The following is a 21,972-nucleotide window of genomic DNA, read 5'->3' as shown; positions in this document are numbered from 1 at the left end:
TTATGCGGAAACTTTAGAGTGATCTAATACTCTCTTTATACTTTCTTTATAATGTTGTTGTACTGCCGCCCTGGACATATGGGCTGGCTGGCCCTGGCCCTGAGCCAATGTCCAAGTACTGGCCGGTTCCGAGCTATTGACTATCCATTGACGCTGGTGACATTGATAGCCCTGTCACAAAATCATAATCAGAGTGGCGTCTGTATCACTTTATGATACTCGTATCTGGTTTATGGTATAGATACAACTTGGAGGAACATCGAATCCGATTTACGATAAAACTCTTACGATATATCCAAGATTTCCCTTCTGTCGAGTATAAAAGCAAAATCACGACACATGGATACGCTTAATAGGCACGTACAAATTCAACGAATCATTCACTATGCTGGTTCGCCTGGCATATGCGACGACGATCCTCCTGATCCTGCTCAGTGGATCAACCAGAGCCATTCGAGTGGCGCCGCTGAGCGCCAAGCAGCAGGAAAGGTTATCCAAGGGGGCCAGAGCGTTCGAAGGTCGCGTCGTAGATGGCACAGATGCGGAGCTGGGTCTGGCGAAGTACCAGATCTCACTGCAGGGAAGCTATTACTACGATCACATGTGCGGTGGAGCGATCCTCAACGAGCGGTGGATCGTGACGGCGGCCCATTGTGTTTACGGATATAATCCCAGCTACCTGCGGGTGGCCACCGGCACTATTCGTTGGGCCGAACCCGATGCGAGGTACTTTGTGGAGGAGTACTGGGTGCACTGCAACTACAACGTGCCTAACTACGCCAACGACATTGCCCTGATCAAGCTGAACGACTCGATTGTGTTTAACGAGGTCACACAGCCCATAGCCTTGCCCAAGGAGCCGCTGGCCAATGGCACAGAGCTCCTGCTCACTGGATGGGGCTCTACCGAACTGTGGGGTGACTCCCCTGATGTGCTGCAGAAGGCCTCCCTCACGTACGTCGATTATCCCACCTGCCAGAAGCTAATGGACAACGATCCCCTGAACGGTCATTGCCACGTGTGTACGCTGACGTCGGGCGGACAGGGCGCCTGCCACGGCGACTCCGGAGGTCCGCTGACAGCCAACGGACAGCTGTACGGCGTGGTCAACTGGGGCTATCCCTGTGCCACTGGTGTCCCCGATAGCCATGCCTCCATCTACTTCTACTCGGACTGGATTCGATCCACGATAAACGGACCCTGCAAGACTTGCCACTGCTACGCCAGCAACTATCCCAGTCTGTGATGAAAATAAAGCCAGTGACGTGCCGGGTTAATGGTATGATCTTTATTGTACACTAAGTTCTCTAAGCAGTGCATTTGGAGTTTCCGCTGATCCTGCGGCGTATCCAGTCGAGGTAGTACCACACATTCGCCTGGACATCGGGTAGGCCGACGCCGCAGGGTCGTCCCCAGTTGACCAGACCCACCAGCTGGCCATCGCTGACCAAAGGTCCGCCCGAGTCGCCGTGACAGGCGCCTTCGCCCTCACGGGAGTAGGTGCAGATGTGCCCCACACCCATGCTGCTGGTCTGATTGAAGATCTCCTTGCACTCGTCGAGTGGTACAAAGCCCAGACTCAGCTTCTGCAGGTTCTCCGCGGAGCTGCCATAGGCCTCCTCCGCACCCCATCCGGTGAGGACTATCTCATCCCCCTCCCGGACAGGCCGCGTTGGCAGCTTAATGGGTTGGGTCAGCTCGTTGAAGGTGATGTTCTGGGTGAGCTTCACCAGGGCAATGTCGTTGTGCAAATAGGGCTGATCGTACATGCAGTGCATGTGGATCTCGGCGGTGTAGTACACTGCCCCGGGCTCTGCCCAGCGATTCGTCCCGGTTATCACGTTCACCAGCGCCGGAACGAATGTCTCCACGCAGTGTCCGGCGGTGATGATCCACTGCTCGTTGAGAATAGCCCCACCACAGTTGTGGGCGCCCACAACGGGCTGCAGGGACACCTGGTAGGGTGCAAATCCAGTCTCTGCCTCCTGGCCGCCCTTAATGCGACTCGAGGTGGCTTCACGGGCTGGTCCTACCAGCCGCTTGGCCTGGCTCTGGCCAGACTGAAGAAGAAGGAATATTAGGCAAGGGTAAAGCAACTGCATCTCGAACGTTTCGCCACGGACTGAACTGAAGACCAAAAGGTACTTTCATCACTATAAATGCTTTATTAAGAGGCTTGTCTTATCGAAGAGGTTTTTATCGTTTTCGTTTTATTTTATTGTCACGATAGCCACGTCCTCTAGCGCTCTGTGGTGGCGTAGCCTCCACACTTCGTATTCCCGCTCATGACAGTGCGTATCCAATCGCTGTAGAATAACACATTGGCATGGACATCCTGGGGAAGGCACACAGGGATTAAATTTGGAAACAGGTTTCTGCAGAACTCTTACCGGAACGCCGGTGGCACAAGGCCAGCCCCAATTGACGAGTCCCACCAGATAGCCATCGCTGACCAGAGGGCCGCCCGAGTCTCCATGGCAGGCGCCCTCGCCCTGCCGCGAGAAGGTGCAGATATGACCCACATCGCAGTCGGCGTCGTTGCTCAGAGCCTCTAGGCACTCGCGATGAGGCACATACTGGAGATAGAGGATCTGCAGATCAATGGGACTGTTGCCCCACAATATGGTGGAGCCCCAGCCAGTGAGAACCACTTCGGCTCCCGGCTGCATGGGGGCCACAGGCAGAGGAATCGGCTGTGTCCGTTCGTTCCACACAATGGAGTCGTTCAGCTGCAGCAAAGCGATGTCGTTGTGCATCGACGGGTTGTCGTAGTTGCAGTGGATGTGTACGGCCCGGACAAAGTGACGATTTTCCCTGATATTGTACTGATTGGTACCGGAGACGACCACCATCAGCTGTACATTTGCGCCCTGGACACAGTGAGCGGCGGTCAGGACCCACTGTTCGGCAATGATCGCACCACCGCAGGAGTGGGCACCGGATAGACTCTGGAGGGAGATCTGGTAGGGGGCAAATCCTTCCGGGGCTGCCTCCCCTCCAACAATGCGCTGATCCTTGAAGGCGGTGCTGGAGTTGCTCTTGATGCGTATGCCTGATATGCAGGAAAAGGCGCTGATGGCCACCAGAAGACGTAGAGCCAGTGCTGTCATCTTGGGTCTATGTCTGGTCAGCTAATGACATGTGAATGTTGTGCTGGAACCTCTTTTTCGCCACTTATCGAAGTCCGATAAAAAATCTGTTTATGGCCACGATTGGTCAGAACCTTTGGTCAGGCCACTTTGCTTTACAATATCAATCACAATCGACGAAGGGTATAACCAATATTTTCCGGCTATCCAACCCCAGTCTTTGCTTGGATATCGGCCATGATATTACCACGGTGCCTCGTACTCTACCTATTTGTGGGATTTCTTAATGGCACCTTGGGGGCCAGGAAAGAGCAGTTCATAGTGGGTGGCCAGAATGCCGCCGAGGGTGATGCTCCGTATCAAATCTCCCTGCAGACCGTGCCGGGCGACAGTCATCTATGTGGTGGTGCCATCGTCTCGGAGCGCTGGATACTCACCGCCGGACAATGCGTGAAGGGTTATCCGGCGGACAGGCTCCAAGTGGCCACTGGAAGCATTCGCTATACGCTGCCAGGAGCTATATACTATCCGGAGTCCATTTACCTGCACTGCAACTACGACAGTCCCAAGTACCACAACGACATTGCTCTGCTGCGGCTGAACGAGAGCATTGTCTACGATGCTCTGACCCAGCCTGTGGCTCTGCCCACTGCAGCCTTTCCCCAGGGCACAGCGGAGCTCCTCTTCACCGGCTGGGGGTCTCAGTCGGTGGCTGGTACTCTTCCCGTTCAGCTGCAGCGTGTCCAGCAGCAGCACATCACCAGCCAGGTCTGCTCGACCCTGCTCGCCGCCTACGAGGATGTGGAGCTGGGCGCCTGCCATGTGTGTGGTTTTCGTCAGGCGAACATTGGCGCCTGTCATGGCGACTCGGGCGGACCTCTAGTCTACGAGGGAACCTTGGTGGGGATTCTCAACTTCTTTGTGCCGTGCGCCCAAGGGGTGCCCGATCTTTTCATGAATATCATGTACTACAGAGACTGGATCCGGCAGACCATGAGTGGCAATGGAAAGTGTTCCCAGGTCCATAAGCAGCAAATTGGCTAAATAAATAAATGTATGTATTTGAAAACCATTCGATGTGCATTTTTCCTGGATGCAATGGACAAAGTTGGCTCATGGCCAGACGCCAAGGGAGACAGGCAGACAGGCAGGCATTCGGACGGACTGCGACTGAGTCATCCTCCCGCTACTGATTTATGTCCGAGTCGGAGGTAATGTCTACTGGCTGCACGTGTGAGGCTGCGGCTACTCTAATTAGAATCAGGTAGAGAGGTAGAGCCCAGACAACCCATCTCTTAGTCATGCTCTTGTAGGAGAACGCTCGGTGGACGCTGTCAAAAGATGCTGATAGAAATCGCTCACGGGATCTCGCGTAGCGAGTGGCGGGGCGCATGGAAATTCTGAAAATATTTCTTTCCGCGCTCACCATTCAGCAACAACAGAGAAGAAGAAAAACACTCACTCATTCGGTTGTGTATCAGTTGTATCTTGGCATTTTCGAAAAGATTTTCAGTTGCTGCATTGACTTGGACGTGTGCGGGTCTCAAGTTCTATTCTCCTTGGAATACGCGGCGTATACGCAGTGTCCATATAGTGTACTTCTCATATGTAGGCGCGTGTGTCGTACTTTATATAAATATATATCGTACATTTTCTTTATGTAGATATATTCTGAAATTGAGCAACAGAAATTTCGCAATTTCTACCAAGTCAATGGAAAATTGGTGAAAAAACAAGTGAAAATGTTAAAGTATGTGAAAGAATGTCTCCAATAAAGGCAATTGCTCGATGAAATATCTATAACTGAGCTGATATACCGAAGAAATGTGATGTATAATACCCGCAAGAGATCCAAAGTGTACATATACATACTCGCTTTTGATATATGTATAAATATAATAGATTCCGGACAAGCGAAGCCAAAATATTTCATGTCTGGCTGCTTATGAGAGTATTTTTGGTGAAATATGGCGTACATTTCTGTGAGATATTTTCGTGATGGGTGCCCACAGTGCGTTGAAAGCCATCCTCTCCACTGGACCCGCGTGGAGTGGCATCAATTGTTTTGGCTGTAAAACTCGTAAAATGCATTTGTCTGCCGATAGCCAGATGTTTACCTGGCTTCTGGTCTTATTTTAGCATCGGTCGCACGCTCTGCTGCACCTGAGAAATTCGGAGGGCGAAGCGTATTCTTTCGATGGCAATGGAGCATCCAGCCATGGCACACAGCAGCAACAGGACTGTAAAGAACTTCATCTTTCTATCTCTCGGTTGAAACTGATATTTTTTTAGAGAAATTTGTTGATTTTATACTAATGTATGTATGTAGTTCTCTTTGAAAGCCAAATATTGAAACAATTGTTTGTAACCGTTTGCGTAGATTGACAAATATTTATCTCTGTACTCTGTTATCTAATTGTTGTATAAGTGTGCCATGGAAAACTTTGAATATTTCTTTTGTTTCAAATTTTTATGGTGAATGATTTTTAAGTTTCTGCTGATTTGTTGCTAATAGAAATCCATTTATTTTCGGGCGTACAATATTTTAGCAGCAGATACATAAGAAAGCAGAAGATAAAGGGTAAAATCGTACACACGTGATATTATTTGGCGGCAATGGGGCGTATGCGGAACATCAACATTTTAAAGACCGAAACAGCTGCTGGCATGATCAGTTATACATAAAAGAAATAATATTTGTCTAAAACAACACACGCGTGGCCACACACGAAACGCCAAGTGGAATTTTGGTCATCAAATCATTTAAATTTTTGCAGAAAATATAGTTAAGATTATTACAGAGATTCCCCACCCCATATCTTATCCTAGAACCTATAAAGTGCATACCCGGATACGGTTATCCATTTTGATATCGTTTAGTATCGATTGTTTGTTATTTTAAGCTTTTGAGGGCAATCATTCTTTTGCCAAATTCCAGCATTCAAATCACGTAATCAAAATCAAATTTATGATATTTTTAGCGTGCTCTCTACATTGAGCCGCTTTTTTATCTAGAAACAAAAGTCTTTCGACCCAAGCCAAATAAAATCAAAGAATTTATGACAGCTGATTTGTCCGGAGCGTCTTAGTCATCTCCTAAGGCAGAACTAGCCACAAGAACATGATGTGATACTCTGCCAAGGGGTATTATATATTTTTTCTTAAATTATTATTATTGTATAATATTTATAAATGCAATAGTAAATAGTATTACTATTAAAGATTTTCTAACACATCAGCCAAAATTCTATCTGCAGCTCAATTTCCTAAACAGCAGATTTATACGACCTTTTGTTGGTTGTCGAGCGATAAGGGTATAGGAATTTCGGGGTGTCAAATTTTGTTCAAATTGTTAATTTGATTTAGGACTTTGATGCGGTTCGTTTATTTTGCATATTTTCATACACATGTATATATATGCCAAATTATGTTGATGAGTCAGCTGGCGGGGAAACACGGAATGCGCATTGCACTTGTGGCGGCCGCGACCGTCAACAAAAGTGGCAACAAATGAAGCACGGGTCAGGAGGCACTTTCAGTTTTGGCCAACAACAGACAAAAGACAAAAGACAACGACTAATCGGACGAGCAGGTTCTATGAATAGAACACCAACAAAATCAGCTGCGCGCTGAAAATCACATTCGTGGGGCAACGCGTCGCCAAAAACCTGCCAAACAGAGTCAAGAGTGCAGTCGACGTCAAAGTCAACGTCACATGCAATACCAAAAACACAACACAAAGCATAAGGCGAAACAAATATTGAACAAATTATGTATTGAAAATGTTATACAGTCGCGGCCGTTTGCCTAGGTTCGGGCGATAAACCCAAGGTTAATATTGAGTTTAGAAAGAGTTCAAGGAAAAAGGTATAGGATCTGTTGGTTTGTACCTTCTAACAAATAGGGTAGTAAATACAGAGATACATTTTCTGCAATAGTTTTTGAAAGATCCTTCATCTCTGTACCTATGTATGTACATATATTTGTAGCCCATACGACACATACAATACAAATACAAATACAAGTTAATATATTCGATTTTCATATTATTTTATATTCTCATCCCTCATCCCCTGATCCTATATTCGTAGCCCCTGCTGTATGATTCTTCTGAGTGAATAATAATAAAGAAATTGAGCAAAAAAAGCTGCGCGCGTTTGGCTGCATTAAAACTTTGAGCAAGGAGGCGCAGCAACTCAGTCGAGTTGAAAATTTGTCGCGACCAGCAGTACACGTTACAACGTCTCGGTGACGACGCCACAGCCCCAGCCCAAGATAACACAACAGAATACAACAGAATAGAACAGAATCCAACCGAGTGGAGCCGAGGCGACCTGAACGCCAACCCAAACGCGCGCAGCTCGTGCAAATTATTTTCGAAAAGAAAAATTCTGAAATTTGTTTACGAAACTCAGAAAAACTCATTAGAGAATTGCTCTCTCACTGTGCGTGTGTGTGGTGTGTGTTTTGTTTGTGAAAAACGTGCTCGACCTGCCAGGCATTGTGTAATTAGTGGGCAATCAAGAGATCATCAGTATTAGCCATCATTCTTCGAAGTATTACAACTTGCGATCATTCAACAAACAATCAACCGTCAGCATGGCGTCCCGAAAAGTGAGTTTGGTTCGGTCCCTCTTCCCCCATTTCCCCCACACAGATTTCCATTTGGGGGTATACCTATTCGTATGAGCCGAAATAGAGGACATGTGGCTTTCATTACCTTTTCATAAAAACACAAAATATTTGTCAATTTATTTTTAGTCGGGGCGTAGAGACGCAGCACCCAATTTTGGCCCAGCTGCCTGCGGTGTGTAAATGTTGTGTGTAATTTTAGTCCAAAATAAATTCAAATTAATTAAAATGGAAGTGAAAATTTATTTAGCATTTCATTGGGTGCTGATTCACGCCATGCCCCCGCGACAACGAGCCAGCCAGCGATGCAAGTGGCGCCTCACGTTCAATGGTCGTCGCAGTTGCAGTCGCAGTCGCGGCTACCGCATTTGGTCCGGTCCGAGTTGAATGTATATATATTTCCATATTAGGGCATACCCACACTACACACAATAGGGGAATGGGTGACCGTGTTTGGGGGCCCCAAAGTCGCACTCCCTTGTGGAATGCCGTGAAGGATGAGCTTCCAAAAAATTAGATTACGTAGTCCCCAAGCACAGATCTGCCATCGATCAGCGAGCCGGTTGTGCTACTCGATTTTTGACTCATTTGGCTAAAATTAACAATTTCTAACCATATTGAGAAGGTCGTTTGCTGTCAGCCCCATTTGCTTCGCTCATTCACTTGTCTTCGTTCCACTCGTCGCAGTGCATTTGTGTCTGCCTTTCGTTTTTGCATTTGATCAGGCGGATCGCCTCGTTGCCGGGGGAGCGCGGAACCCCATGGGAATCCAAAAGGCATTGCCAAAAGCAATCCGCAAATATGCCAAATATTTACCAGAATTATTTGTTCCTCTTTGGGACTTGGGTGTGTTTTTATGAATCATGTTCTTTGATATACATAGCGTCTGTGTGTTTTTTGACAAGGGTCAATGACAGGACGTTTGAGGGATTGGTTTAAGTGTTAATAATAGAACGAACGCTTATTTACAAGTAAAGGAGAAGAACAACCGGTTTTTGATATATATGTACATACTTATTATTTTTATTAAAAACAAAAAACAAAGCATTTAATCTATTAAATTGATAAGCTCTATAAAAGGTTGAGAAACTGCATACTTTGTGGCTACAAATTGTTTGGCTATAAGTTTATTAGTACCTAATTACTGGTAATATCAATTTTCCTATGAACAGTATGAGAAATTTTTTCGTCAAAAACAAAATGATGAGCACACAGGAATTCAGTTTTCCATTTTCTCCAAAAATTGCGGGGAAATACAAACTTTATGACGAAGCTTCTTCAAATTTTGACAGAAATTAAATGATGAACCCCGTTTGACAGAAGCAAAAAACAGGCGGGAAATTCAAAAAGTCGGGCACTTCATAAATTGTAAAATAAATTATTGCAAACTAAGGTTTTATTTTTAGTAATCTCTTAAAACGGGTATTATCTCGCAAATATCTCGCTTATTACTTCATAAAAAATTTTGAAAATTCAATGCGTCATAATTCATAACGGAAATTCATAGGCTCGTTCAAGGGCTTAAACAATGCATACTTTGCGGCTCACAGCTTAAACTTAAGACTGCAGAAATATACGTCTTAATAATTAATAAAAATACTGCAAAATACTGAAAATACCGCGATAAGCAAAGACCTTACGCTCTCACACTGAATTTTTTGCTGTGAAAAAACCTGTTTATGTACGAACATTCTCCACTCCACAGAACGGTAAACCGTGTATATATATAATATATAATTCATCGATGCTTTACGGCGCTGGTATCTATCGTTCTTACGTTAAAAGAAAGAGCGCTGCCAACTCGTGCATTTTCACCTAAAAGCAAAACGAAAACAAAATACGAAAGATACGAAGTGGAGAGCAAAGAGGAGAGCAGAAGCAGCAGCAGCAACAACAACAAAACCGGCTACATGTACAACGGAGAGATAGAGAGACGCGAAAATGCCGGTGCGCGAGAAACTCCGTCGGCGATCGTCGCGTCAAAAGCATTTTCGACGCGCAACAGTAACGACGCTGACGACGGTCCCGTCCCAGTCCCAATATCCGTTCACGCGAATTATACAAACGGTGGTCAGACGGCGGCGACACAGGCGACCATATTCCTCAGCCACAGCAACAATAGCCATCATCTCAACAATAGAAAAAACCCGCCAAATTTCCAGACAAACGCGTGTGTCAACGGCAACAACCATACAGAGCAGAACGCATCGCAATTTGTGCCAAATTTTAGCAATTTAAATTTTTACGCCCAACAGCCAACGTCAGCACAGAACAACAACAACAAGAACTACGACGTTTGCCATCAACAGGTGTGTGTGTTCGTGTGTCCCCCTCTTCATCGCCTGTAAAGTGTTGCGTGTGTGTGTGTGTGTGTGTCCCTATGTCCTGCGTGTGATCTTCTTCCCCAGTTTCCCAACAGTGAATCAAATAAATTATGTTTTAAAAAGGATATTAAATTCCACCAAAATGTGAAATCCTTTAGTTTGATACAGAAGTGAAATTTTTAACTGGGGTTATTAATTATTTAATTAATAAACACACAGAGACTAAGAATCATTGCGTGGCTAAACTTTATCGCTGTGTGTGTTCTCTTCCCCACCCCCACAGGTGGTGTGTGTGTTCTCTCTTCCCCACCCCCACAGGTGGAGTGTGTGTGTGTTTAATCTCTTCTCCAGCACTCCGACGTGTTTGTGTGCCCACAATTTGTGTACCTTCAAGAGAGAGTATTAAAAAATTGGTCATTTATCGTTTAATTGTTGCACTCTGCATTGCGTTTTGTCGCTCCGCGGCCTTTTGCAATTAATGAAAATGTTAATGAACTTCACACGCTGCGCACTCGGCCTGACCGTGGTCGTCGTGGATGTGGCTCTGCCCACTGCAGCCTTTCCCCAGGGCACAGCGGAGCTCCTCTTCACCGGCTGGGGGTCTCAGTCGGTGGCTGGCACTCTTCCCGTTCAGCTGCAGCGTTTCCAGCAGCAGCACATCACCAGCCAGGTCTGCTCGACCCTGCTCGCCGCCTACGAGGATGTGGAGCTGGGCGCCTGCCATGTGTGTGGTTTTCGCCAGGCGAACATTGGCGCCTGTCATGGCGACTCGGGCGGACCTCTAGTCTACGAGGGAACCTTGGTGGGGATTCTCAACTTCTTTGTGCCGTGCGCCCAAGGGGTGCCCGATCTTTTCATGAATATCATGTACTACAGAGACTGGATCCGGCAGACCATGAGTGGCAATGGAAAGTGTTCCCAGGTCCATAAGCAGCAAATTGGCTAAATAAATGAATATGTATTTGAAAACCATTCGATGTGAATTTTTCCTGGATGTAATGGACAAAGTTGGCTCATGGCCAGACGCCAAGGGAGACAGGCAGACAGGCAGGCATTCGGACGGACTGCGACTGAGTCATCCTCCCGCTACTGATTTATGTCCGAGTCGGAGGAAATGTCTACTGGCTGCACGTGTGAGGCTGCGGCTACTCTAATTAGAATCAGGTAGAGAGGTAGAGCCCAGACAACCCATCTCTTAGTCATGTTCTTGTAGGAGAACGCTCGGTGGACGCTGTCAAAAGATGCTGATAGAAATCGCTCACGGGATCTCGCGTAGCGAGTGGCGGGGCGCATGGAAATTCTGAAAATATTTCTTTCCGCGCTCACCATTCAGCAACAACAGAGAAGGGGAAAACACTCACTCATTCGGTTGTGTATCAGTTGTATCTTGGCATTTTCGAAAAGATTTTCAGTTGCTGCATTGACTTGGACGTGTGCGGGTCTCAAGTTCTGTTCTCCTTGGAATACGCGGCGTATACGCAGTGTCCATATAGTGTACTTCTCATATGTAGGCGCGTGTGTCGTACTTTATATATATATATATCGTACATTTTCTTTATGTAGATATATTCTGAAATTGAGCAACAGAAATTTCGCAATTTCTACCAAGTCAATGGAAAATTGGTGGAAAAACAAGTGAAAATGTTAAAGTATGTGAAAGAATGTCTCCAATAAAGGCAATTGCTCGATGAAATATCTATAGCCGAGATATATACCGAAGAAATGTGATGTATAATACCCGCAAGAGATCCAAAGTGTACATATACATACTCGCTTTTGATATATGTATAAATATAATAGATTCCGGACAAGCGAAGCCAAAATATTTCATGTCTGGCTGCTTATGAGAGTATTTCTATGTGAAATATGGCGTACATTTCTGTGAGATATTTTCGTGATGGGTGCCCACAGTGCGTTGAAAGCCAGCCTCTCCACTGGACCTGTGTGGAGTGGCGTTAATTGTTTTGGCTGTGAGACCCGTAAAATACATTTGTCTGCCGATAGTCAGATGTTTACCTAGCTTCTGGTCTTATTTTAGCATCGGTCGCACGCTCTGCTGCACCTGAGAAATTCGGAAGGCGAAGCGTATTCTTTCGATTTCTTTTATTCTGTTTCAAACACTAGGAACGTCTTTAATAGAAGAAGTATAATTTTTTGCCATCGCGAGGAATTTTACCGCAGGGACCTCCAAAGCCGCCGCAAGGGTTGGACGGGGGTGAAGCTGCTGGGGCTAACGTTGTGGCGTCATCTGTCCAGCGATAAGTCGTGGTATAGGTACCGCTAGGGGTACCGGTACCGGTAGTGGTACTTATAGTGGACACGGCAATGGAGCATCCAGCCATGGCACACAGCAGCAACAGGACTGTAAAGAACTTCATCTTTCTATCTCTCGGTTGAAACTGATATTTCTATAGAGAAATTTCGCGCATTTATACTTTCCACCTGTGAAAAAGAATTATCAAATAATGACACAAATGCTTGATTAAGTTTGCGAAGTAAATCTGTTAACTAAGAAACAGTTGGGCAAATATTTAATATTGGTATTGAATAAATTTGTCAAAAATTTGGCTAGAAAACACATATGTTTAGGCGCTCGAACACGAGCATCTATCTACTTTTTTGGCTTACTGGGGGGCAGAGAAACAGAAGGTAATACGAGCAAAAAAAATTGACTTCGATTGAACTTTTCATCTAGAAATACCGGGGATACTTTTAATGTATACCCTTTAACTTAGAGGACAAACAGAAAAGACAGTTGGGCATTACGAGATCGGTTTGGGATCGGAATTAGGAACGATCAGAATCGCTTACTAAATTCTAATTTAATATCAAGTTGTACAGGGGTATATTCAATGTGTGGTGACAGTACTTGTGTGTAACATCCAGAAGGAAGCGTTGCCGACCCCATAAAGTACATACATTCTTGATAAATATCAATACCCCAGCCCGTGTGTCCGTCCTAGAGACTATACGAGCTAAAGCAGTATGTATCCATACTCCTGTGATATCACAGTTTTTCAAAATATCGCCCGGGCCCTTTCCGCACCCACAAGGGACGAAAATCTGTGGCATCCATAATTTTAGAGATACGAGAATATCTGCCAGACTGACGAATCTGGATCAGATCTGATTATTTTTATAGCCAGAATGCAGATACGCAATGCCGTCCACATGCTTACTTATTTTCTGTCTCCCTCTTACTCACTGTTCGTCGTGCCATGTTTCGCACTCATTTGCTCTGGCGGATGAGAGCCGTACTGACTGAGTATCGGGTAAAAAGCAGAGTCGCGGCCGTAGCTACGACTCACAACGTTCCCGCTCGTTTGAAATATTTTCTTTGGAGCTGGTGGAGTCCCTGTTCCACTCCCTGTAGTACGGGGTTCGGTATATATGAAAGTGGGTCTTCCACTTCCTGTATTGGTTGGGGAAGTCCCTGTTTCAGTCCCTGTAGTATGGGTATACGTTGGACTTCTTTCAGTCCCTGTTACACTCCGTGAAATAGAGGTACCGGTACTGTGGTACCCGAACTCGGATTTTTTATTTGAATAAAATTATGTACTCGTACATATGGATATATGTATGTATAAGAATAACCGAAAATTGAAGTATCTACACTTTATCATTATGCCCGTCGCATTTTTAACAACAAATTCAGGGTACATACAATTTCCTACACCTTTTCTGGTTTGTAGCTTTTGTGTGATTCGTACTTCGCACAGCAACGAAAAGAATCAACCAACAGACAAGTCTTAGTCAGATAAACAGAAACTTTTTACACTTCCTGTTTAATATTTATTAATAAAAGAAGTATAGTTTTTTGGCATTGCGTACAATCTTGCCACTAGGTCCTCCAATTTGATTTCCTCCGCATGGTCCAGGGGTGACAGCGGCTGGCGCTGCAGCGGTTGTAAAGGCCTGTTCTGTAGTTGTTGAAGATGTTCCCGTAGCAAAGGAGTATCCAGCCATGGCACACAGAAACAAAAGGACAGTAAAGAACTTCATCTTTCTATCTTTCGTTTGAAACTGATATTTTGTTAGAGAAATTTGTTGATTTTATACATTTAAGTTCTCTTTGAAAGCCAAATATTGAAACAATTGCTTGTAACCGTTTGCGTAGATTGGCAAATATTTATCTCTGTACTCTGTTATTTAATTGTTGTATAAGTGTGCCATGGAAAACTTTGAATATTTCTTTTGTTTCAAATTTTTATGGTGAATGATTTTTAAGTTTCCGCTGATTTGTTGCTAATAGAAAACCATTTATTTTCGGGCGTACAATATTTTAGCAGCAGATACATAAGAAAGCAGAAGATAAAGGGTAAAATCGTACACACGTGATGATATTTGGCGGCAATGGGGCGTATGCGGAACATAAAAATTTTAAAGACCGAAACAGCTGCTGGCATGATCAGTTATACATATAGAAATAATATTTGTGTAAAACAACACACGCGTGGCCACACACGAAACGCCAAGTGGAATTTTGGTCATCAAATAATTTAAATTTTTGCAGAACTTATAGTTAAGATTAGTACACAGATTTCCCACCCCATATCTTATCCTAGCACCTATAAAGTGCATACCCGGATACGGTTATCCATTTTGATATCGTTTAGTATCGATTGTTTGTTATTTTAAGCTTTTGAGGGCAATCATTCTTTTGCCAAATTCCAGCATTCAAATCACGTAATCAAAATCAAATTTATGATATTTTTAGCGTGCTCTCTGCATTGTACCGTTTTTTTTTTATCTAGAAACAAAAGTCTTTCGACCCAAGCCAAATAAAATCAAAGAATTTATGACAGCTGATTGGCCCGGAGCGTCTTAGTCATCTCCTAAGGCAGAACTAGCCACAAGAACATGATGTGATACTCTGCCAAGGGGTATTATATATTTTTTCTTAAATTATTATTATTGTATAATATTTATAAATGCAATAGTAAATAGTATTACTATTATAGATTTTCTAACACATCAGCCAAAATTCTATCTGCAGCTCAATTTCCTAAACAGCAGATTTATACGACCTTTTGTTGGTTGTCGAGCGATAAGGGTATAGGAATTTCGGGGTGTCAAATTTTGTTCAAATTGTTAATTTGATTTAGGACTTTGATGCGGTTCGTTTATTTTGCATATTTTCATACACATGTATATATATGCCAAATTATGTTGATGAGTCAGCTGTCGGGGAAACACGGAATGCGCATTGCACTTGTGGCGGCCGCGACCGTCAACAAAAGTGGCAACAAATGAAGCACGGGTCAGGAGGCACTTTCAGTTTTGGCCAACAACAGACAAAAGACAAAAGACAACGACTAATCGGACGAGCAGGTTCTATGAATAGAACACCAACAAAATCAGCTGCGCGCTGAAAATCACATTCGTGGGGCAACGCGTCGCCAAAAACCTGCCAAACAGAGTCAAGAGTGCAGTCGACGTCAAAGTCAACGTCACATGCAATACCAAAAACACAACACAAAGCATAAGGCGAAACAAATATTGAACAAATTATGTATTGAAGATGTTATACAGTCGCGGCCGTTTGCATAGGTTCGGGCGATAAACCCAAGGTTAATATTGAGTTTAGAAAGAGTTCAAGGAAAAGGGTAAAGGATCTGTTGGATTGTACCTTCTAACAAATAGGGTAGTAAATTTAGGGATACATTTTTCAATAAATTTCTGAAGATCCTTCATCTCTGTACCTATGTGTGTACATATATTCGTAGCCCATACGACACATACAATACAAATACAACAATACAAGATAATATATTCGATTTTCATATTTCATATTATTTCATATTCCCATCCCTCATCCCCTGATCCTATATTCGTAGCCCCTGCTGTATGATTATTCTGAGTGAATAATAATAAAGAAATTGAGCAAAAAAAGCTGAGCGCGTTTGGCTGCATTAAAACTTTGAGCAAGGAGGCGCAGCAACTCAGTCGAGTTGAAAATTTGTCGCGACCAGCAGTACACGTTACAACGTCTCGGTGACGACGCCACAGCCCCAGCCCAAGATAACACAACAGAACAGAATCCAACCGAGTGGAGCCGAGGCGACCTGAACGCCAACCCAAACGCGCGCAGCTCGTGCAAATTATTTTCGAAAAAGAAAATTCTGAAATTTGTTTACGAAACTCAGAAAAACTCATTAGAGAATTGCTCTCTCACTGTGCGTGTGTGTGTTTTGTTTATGAAAAACGTGCTCGACCTGCCAGGCATTGTGCAATTAGTGGGCAATCAAGAGATCATCAGTATTAGCCATCATTCTTCGAAGTATTACAACTTGAGATCATTCAACAACAACCGTCAGCATGGCGTCCCGAAAAGTGAGTTTGGTTCGGTCCCTCTTCCCCCATTTCCCCCACACAGATTTCCATTTGGGGGTATTCCTATTTGTATGAGCCGAAATAGAGGACATGTGGCTTTCATTACCTTTTCATAAAAACACAAAATATTTGTCAATTTATTTTTAGTCGTGGCGTAGAGACGCAGCAGCCAATTTTGGCCCAGCTGCCTGCGGTGTGTAAATGTTGTGTGTAATTTTAGTGCAAAATAAATTCAAATTAATTAAAATGGAAGTGAAAATTTATTTAGCATTTCACTGGGTGCTGATTCACGCCATGCCCCCGCGACAACGAGCCAGCCAGCGATGCAAGTGGCGCCTCACGTTCAATGGTCGTCGCAGTTGCAGTCGCAGTCGCGGCTACCGCATTTGGTCCGGTCCGAGTTGAATGTATATATATTTCCATATTAGGGCATACCCACACTACACACAATAGGTGAATGGGCGACCGTGTTTGGGGGCCCCAAAGTCGCACTCCCTTGTGGAATGCCGTGAAGGATGAGCTTCCAAAAAATTAGATTACGTAGTCCCCAAGCACAGATCTGCCATCGATCAGCGAGCCGGTTGTGCTACTCGATTTTTGACTCATTTGGCTAAAATTAACAATTTCTAACCATATTGAGAAGGTCGTTTGCTGTCAGCCCCATTTGCTTCGCTCATTCACTTGTCTTCGTTCCACTCGTCGCAGTGCATTTGTGTCTGCCTTTCGTTTTTGCATTTGATCAGGCGGATCGCCTCGTTGCCGGGGGAGCGCGGAACCCCATGGGAATCCAAAAGGCATTGCCAAAAGCAATCCGCAAATATGCCAAATATTTACCAGAATTATTTGTTCCTCTTTGGGACTTGGGTGTGTTTTATGAATCATGTTCTTTGATCGGACTTAGTATATTTCTTATGATATACATACATAGCGTCTGTGTGTTTTTTGACAAGGGTCAATGACAGGACGTTTGAGGGATTGGTTTAAGTGCTAATAATAGAACGAACGCTTATTTACAAATGAAGGAGAAGCTAAGAAAATCGGTTTTAAGAAGTGATATGTTTGACTAAGATCTATTTATTCACAAAAAAAAAAAACAAAACATTTATTAAAACATCTATTAAATTGATAATCTCTATAAAAGGTTTATAAAATGAATACTTTGTGGGTTACAAATGTATTTACGAGTTTATAAGTACCTAGTAGGTACTACCTGCTTACTGGTAATATCTAAAAGAGCACACGGGAATTAACTTTTCCATTTTCTCCTCAAATTTCGAGGAATCCCCAAACTATACGACGAAGCTTCTTCAAATTTTGACAGAAATCAATTGTAGAGCCGTTTGACAGAAGCAGAGAAGAGGCGGGAAATTCAAAAAGTCGGGCACTTCATAAATTGTAAAATATACTATTGCAGTATTTTAGAAAAATAAACTTTGTTGGTTTGAGTAATCTCTTAATACGGGTATTACTATTATTACTACAAACATTATCAAAAATTTTGAAAATTCAATAAGTCATAATTCATAACGGAAATTCATAGGCTCGTTCAAAGGCTTAACCAATGCATACTTTGCGGCTCACAGCTTAAACTTAAGACAGCCAAAATATACTTCTTAATAATTAATAAAAATACTGCAAAATACTGAAAATACCGCGATAAGCAAACCCCTTACGCTCTCACACTGAACTTGAATTTTTTGTTGTCAAAAAAAACCTGTTTATGTACGAACATTCTCCACTCCACAGAACGGTAAACCGTGTATATATATAATATATAATTCATCGATGCTTTACGGCGCTGGTATCTATCGTTCTTACGTTAAAAGAAAGAGCGCTGCCAACTCGTGCATTTTCACCTAAAAGCAAAACGAAAACAAAATACGAAAGATACGAAGTGGAGAGCAAAGAGGAGAGCAGAAGCAGCAGCAGCAACAACAACAAAACCGGCTACATGTACAACGGAGAGATAGAGAGACGCGAAAATGCCGGTGCGCGAGAAACTCCGTCGGCGATCGTCGCGTCAAAAGCATTTTCGACGCGCAACAGTAACGACGCTGACGACGGTCCCGTCCCAGTCCCAATATCCGTTCACGCGAATTATACAAACGGTGGTCAGACGGCGGCGACACAGGCGACCATATTCCTCAGCCACAGCAACAATAGCCATCATCTCAACAATAGAAAAAACCCGCCAAATTTCCAGACAAACGCGTGTGTCAACGGCAACAACCATACAGAGCAGAACGCATCGCAATTTGTGCCAAATTTTAGCAATTTAAATTTTTACGCCCAACAGCCAACGTCAGCACAGAACAACAACAACAAGAACTACGACGTTTGCCATCAACAGGTGTGTGTGTTCGTGTGTCCCCCTCTTCATCGCCTGTAAAGTGTTGCGTGTGTGTGTGTGTGTCCCTATGTCCTGCGTGTGATCTTCTTCCCCCGTTTCCCAACAGTGAATCAAATAAATTATGTTTTAAAAAGGATATTAAATTCCACCAAAATGTGAAATCCTTTAGTTTGATACAGAAGTGAAATTTTTAGCTGGGGTTTTTAATTATTTAATTAATAAACACACAGAGACTAAGAATCATTGCGTGGCTAAACTTTCTCGCTGTGTGTGTTCCCTTCCCCACCCCCACAGGTGGTGTGTGTGTTCTCTCTTCCCCACCCCCACAGGTGGAGTGTGTGTGTGTTTAATCTCTTCTCCAGCACTCCGACGTGTGTTTGTGTGCCCACAATTTGTGTACCTTCAAGAGAGAGTATTACAAAATTGGTCATTTATCGTTTAATTGTTGCACTCTGCATTGCGTTTTGTCGCTCCGCGGCCTTTTGCAATTAATGAAAATGTTAATGAACTTCACACGCTGCGCACTCGGCCTGACCGTGGTCGTCGTCGCCACTCCAATTTCCTTTAGTTTCTATCCCGCTTCTTGGCCAACAAACCAGACAGAGCAGGGGCCCGGCGGGGGTCGGGTGGGCTGTCTGCCAGCCGCTCTCTATTTCTGTTAGGTTTTTGTCCAAAAGTTTCTTCTGTGTGGCACGCGAACTTGCTCTCCTTTTGTGCTCGTTCTTCGTGGGCATTCATTCTTCTCTACTCTACACCCTTTTCGGAGGTTGTTTCGAAACTTTTGGATCGGGGCGTAAAAGATACCTGGGAACTTGTTTCTTCAAACGAGGGTTCCGTTCGCCCGCAGATACGAAGTGTTGGTGTTTTCTGAAATTCGAAATACTGCACGCAGTTATATAACCCTGGGGATAAAACGAAATATGGATGTTCTCAGAAATACACATAATTTGAACCATTAGCACGCTGTAGTTATTGCAGATAAAAGCTAAACACGATGAAGACTCATAAAATAATACTCGTCTCTAGTAAAGTGTTGTTCTTTTGTCGACTCTGCCACCAGAATGCTCCTCTTCTCCTCTGCCACTTGGAGGGGGACATGTGTGGAAAGTGGACAAGCAGTCCACTCGGCGATAGGAGTTGTTATGCTTGGCGTTCGTAACCTGAAACTGGAACAAGTCTGCGCCACACCTTTTTCGATTCGCTGCTGCGGTATTTGGCTCCAGGAGTGGAGTGGACTTATGCATAACTGTCAAGTGGTTTTCAGCCAACATCCCACGCACACACCACACGAAACCCCACCCCACCCATTCATAGTAGTACTCCCTGGGACTAACCTGATATCTGAACCATCTGACCACTCGCTAACCCACAGCCGAACGACTATTACCAACAACAGCAGCAGCAGCAGCCGGCGGACCAGTACGAGGAGAACTTCGACGAAGACATGGAGGCCGAACGTGATCTTGCCGAGGATGCGCAGTGGAAGAAGATCCAACAGAACACCTTCACACGGTGGGCGAACGAGCACCTGAAGACCATCGATCGGTCGATAAACAATCTGGAAACGGATCTGTCCGATGGCCTGCGGCTGATCGCCCTCCTCGAGGTGCTGTCCCAGAAGCGTTTGCCCAAGTATAACAAACGTCCAACATTCCGCAGCCAGAAATTGGAGAACGTATCGGTGGCCCTGAAATTCCTTCAGGATGAGGGCATCAAAATCGTTAACATTGGTAAGTAGTCAAATTTGTATTCCAAATCGCCATATCGTGTTGTTTGCATCTGTTTCCCAGAATTTTCGGATTATCTTTTAGCGTAGAAATGTTGGGGTGGGGCCCAAGAGCAATTTGAGATACGGTTTGGGATCTCTAATAGTTTTTAACCACAACAACCACTGCGGTCATGGATGAGTCAACTAACTGTATAAATTAATAATAATGCAAATTGAAATTCTTTTCATTGAAAATTGCAAAGTTTGCATAGAAGATCCAACCAAAGATGCGCCTCGCCAACGCCGCAAGAATGGAGTGGGAGATGCTTCTCGGATGCTTGCTGCTGCATTCCACACACAGCTCCCCAACGTGGATGCTTCCACGATTCGCTTCCAGACTACAAAACACACAAAAAATGATGTCATTGCTGGCTTTTATTCAAAGCGCCAGCTTCAATGCGATTTTACTTTCATTTCGTTGTGCGATTGTACGACTCATATGCATATTTCAAGACTGTGTGTGTTGGCAATTGGCTATTAGCAGTACCTCAGCTGTAGTATGCGACAGAGCTATACTCGATTTGAGAGCGAGCTTGAAACCATATCAGCGGTGGGAACGTCCTTGCTCCCATATTGAGACGCACAAGCGAAACACCAAACATGTCGTGTGCATGACCCGGCATATTGATGCTCTGATAAACAGCCCTTCTCTAGCCTCTAGAGATGTACCCTTGGACTTCCCTTGGACATTTAGAGGGCATCCATCCGTCGATGTAGTAGCAATCGCAATCTTTCTTTCCCTTTTGTTTTATTGTATTTCACACTTTCGGCTATAAATTCGATATACGAGTATGTATGTACTTTTCCACAAGAGAGCACCAACGAAGCGTGGACAAATGGGAAGGTTAATTTCATTAGATACCAGCGTATAGAGCTATCATATTCATAGACTAAGTGCCATTGCAAAATCACGAGCGTGGCAGAATCCGAATCCAAGCGGGGACTCTCAATGCCAGAAACCTGCTGCATCTGCTAATTTGTATTGATTGAGAGAGAACTTCAATGAGATCTACCAGATGTGGCATGTGATATGAGCAGGGTTCTATGAGTCAGTGCCTCAGTCGGTCATTGAGCAGAGGCATTCATTCATTCATTCAGCGGATGGACAGATTATTCTCTCGGGTATTACATTTCCAAGCAAGCACATTGTAATAGTGACCCCGTGACGCTTTTGATAAGACTTTTCCACTCGGTTTTTTGTTTGTTCCATCTTCGAGAACACGCCTCCCCGTGCACTCCAAGCAGACAGACAGAAAGACGATCATTCAGTGGCTGCCTACCTACTTTATGTACAAGATAAGCGCCTTGGGGGCACATATGTACATATGTATTTCAGAAAAAAAAAACGCGTTTGTCAATAATTGACAGCTAGGTAAATAATGTTTACAGAAATGTTTACATACCATACTCTTTTTCTTATTTTCTTTTCTTTTTTGTCAACAAAACGAAATGAGGGTTCGCCCGACAGACAGTTTC

At 44.2% G+C, this 21,972-nt stretch overlaps 5 protein-coding genes across 12 annotated transcripts in view; 2 read left to right on the top strand and 3 right to left on the bottom strand.

Annotated features, from left to right (window-relative positions):
* Positions 1 to 369: 369 nt before the first annotated feature.
* LOC6598766 lies at positions 370 to 4,133 on the top strand. The gene is made up of 5 exons (XM_002023764.2): positions 370 to 1,242; positions 1,316 to 1,387; positions 1,454 to 1,958; positions 2,583 to 2,930; positions 3,282 to 4,133. The coding sequence occupies exons 1-5, from the start codon at positions 386 to 388 to the stop codon at positions 4,131 to 4,133; spliced, it is 2,634 nt and encodes an 877-aa protein (XP_002023800.2). The 5' UTR covers positions 370 to 385.
* On the bottom strand, positions 1,267 to 2,117 carry LOC6598765 (chymotrypsin-1). The gene has a single exon (XM_002023763.2). It carries the CDS (start codon positions 2,100 to 2,102, stop codon positions 1,308 to 1,310), a length of 795 nt encoding a protein of 264 aa, XP_002023799.1. The 5' UTR covers positions 2,103 to 2,117; the 3' UTR covers positions 1,267 to 1,307.
* LOC6598764 (chymotrypsin-2) lies at positions 2,143 to 3,132 on the bottom strand. The gene is made up of 2 exons (XM_002023762.2): positions 2,391 to 3,132; positions 2,143 to 2,335 (listed from the first exon to the last, which is right to left on the bottom strand). The coding sequence occupies exons 1-2, from the start codon at positions 3,108 to 3,110 to the stop codon at positions 2,240 to 2,242; spliced, it is 816 nt and encodes a 271-aa protein (XP_002023798.1). The 5' UTR covers positions 3,111 to 3,132; the 3' UTR covers positions 2,143 to 2,239.
* A 3,389-nt stretch (positions 4,134 to 7,522) lies between the features above and the next one.
* Positions 7,523 to 21,972, top strand: part of LOC6598760 (filamin-A) — a 40,819-nt gene continuing 26,369 nt past the window's right edge. For 2 of the 8 annotated variants that reach the window (XM_026984377.1, XM_026984376.1), the window contains exons 1-2: positions 18,372 to 18,728; positions 20,101 to 20,458. In XM_026984377.1, the coding sequence (XP_026840178.1) occupies positions 20,173 to 20,458 (286 nt within the window). In that variant the 5' untranslated portion in view covers positions 18,372 to 18,728; positions 20,101 to 20,172. Of the gene's footprint in view, positions 7,704 to 16,222; positions 16,379 to 18,371; positions 18,729 to 20,100; positions 20,459 to 21,972 lie in introns of those variants that run through there. The other 6 variants (XM_026984378.1, XM_026984379.1, XM_026984380.1 and 3 more) reach the window with 6 other exon arrangements.
* On the bottom strand, positions 13,841 to 14,047 carry LOC113567446. The gene has a single exon (XM_026995335.1). The coding sequence runs from the start codon at positions 14,045 to 14,047 to the stop codon at positions 13,841 to 13,843; it is 207 nt and encodes a 68-aa protein (XP_026851136.1).

The sequence above is a fragment of the Drosophila persimilis genome, unplaced genomic scaffold, assembly GCF_003286085.1.
Source record: "Drosophila persimilis strain 14011-0111.01,24,50 unplaced genomic scaffold, DperRS2 tig00000000-arrow-pilon, whole genome shotgun sequence".
Lineage (NCBI taxonomy): Eukaryota > Metazoa > Arthropoda > Insecta > Diptera > Drosophilidae > Drosophila > Drosophila persimilis.
This window is presented reverse-complemented; position numbering and strand designations above follow the sequence as displayed.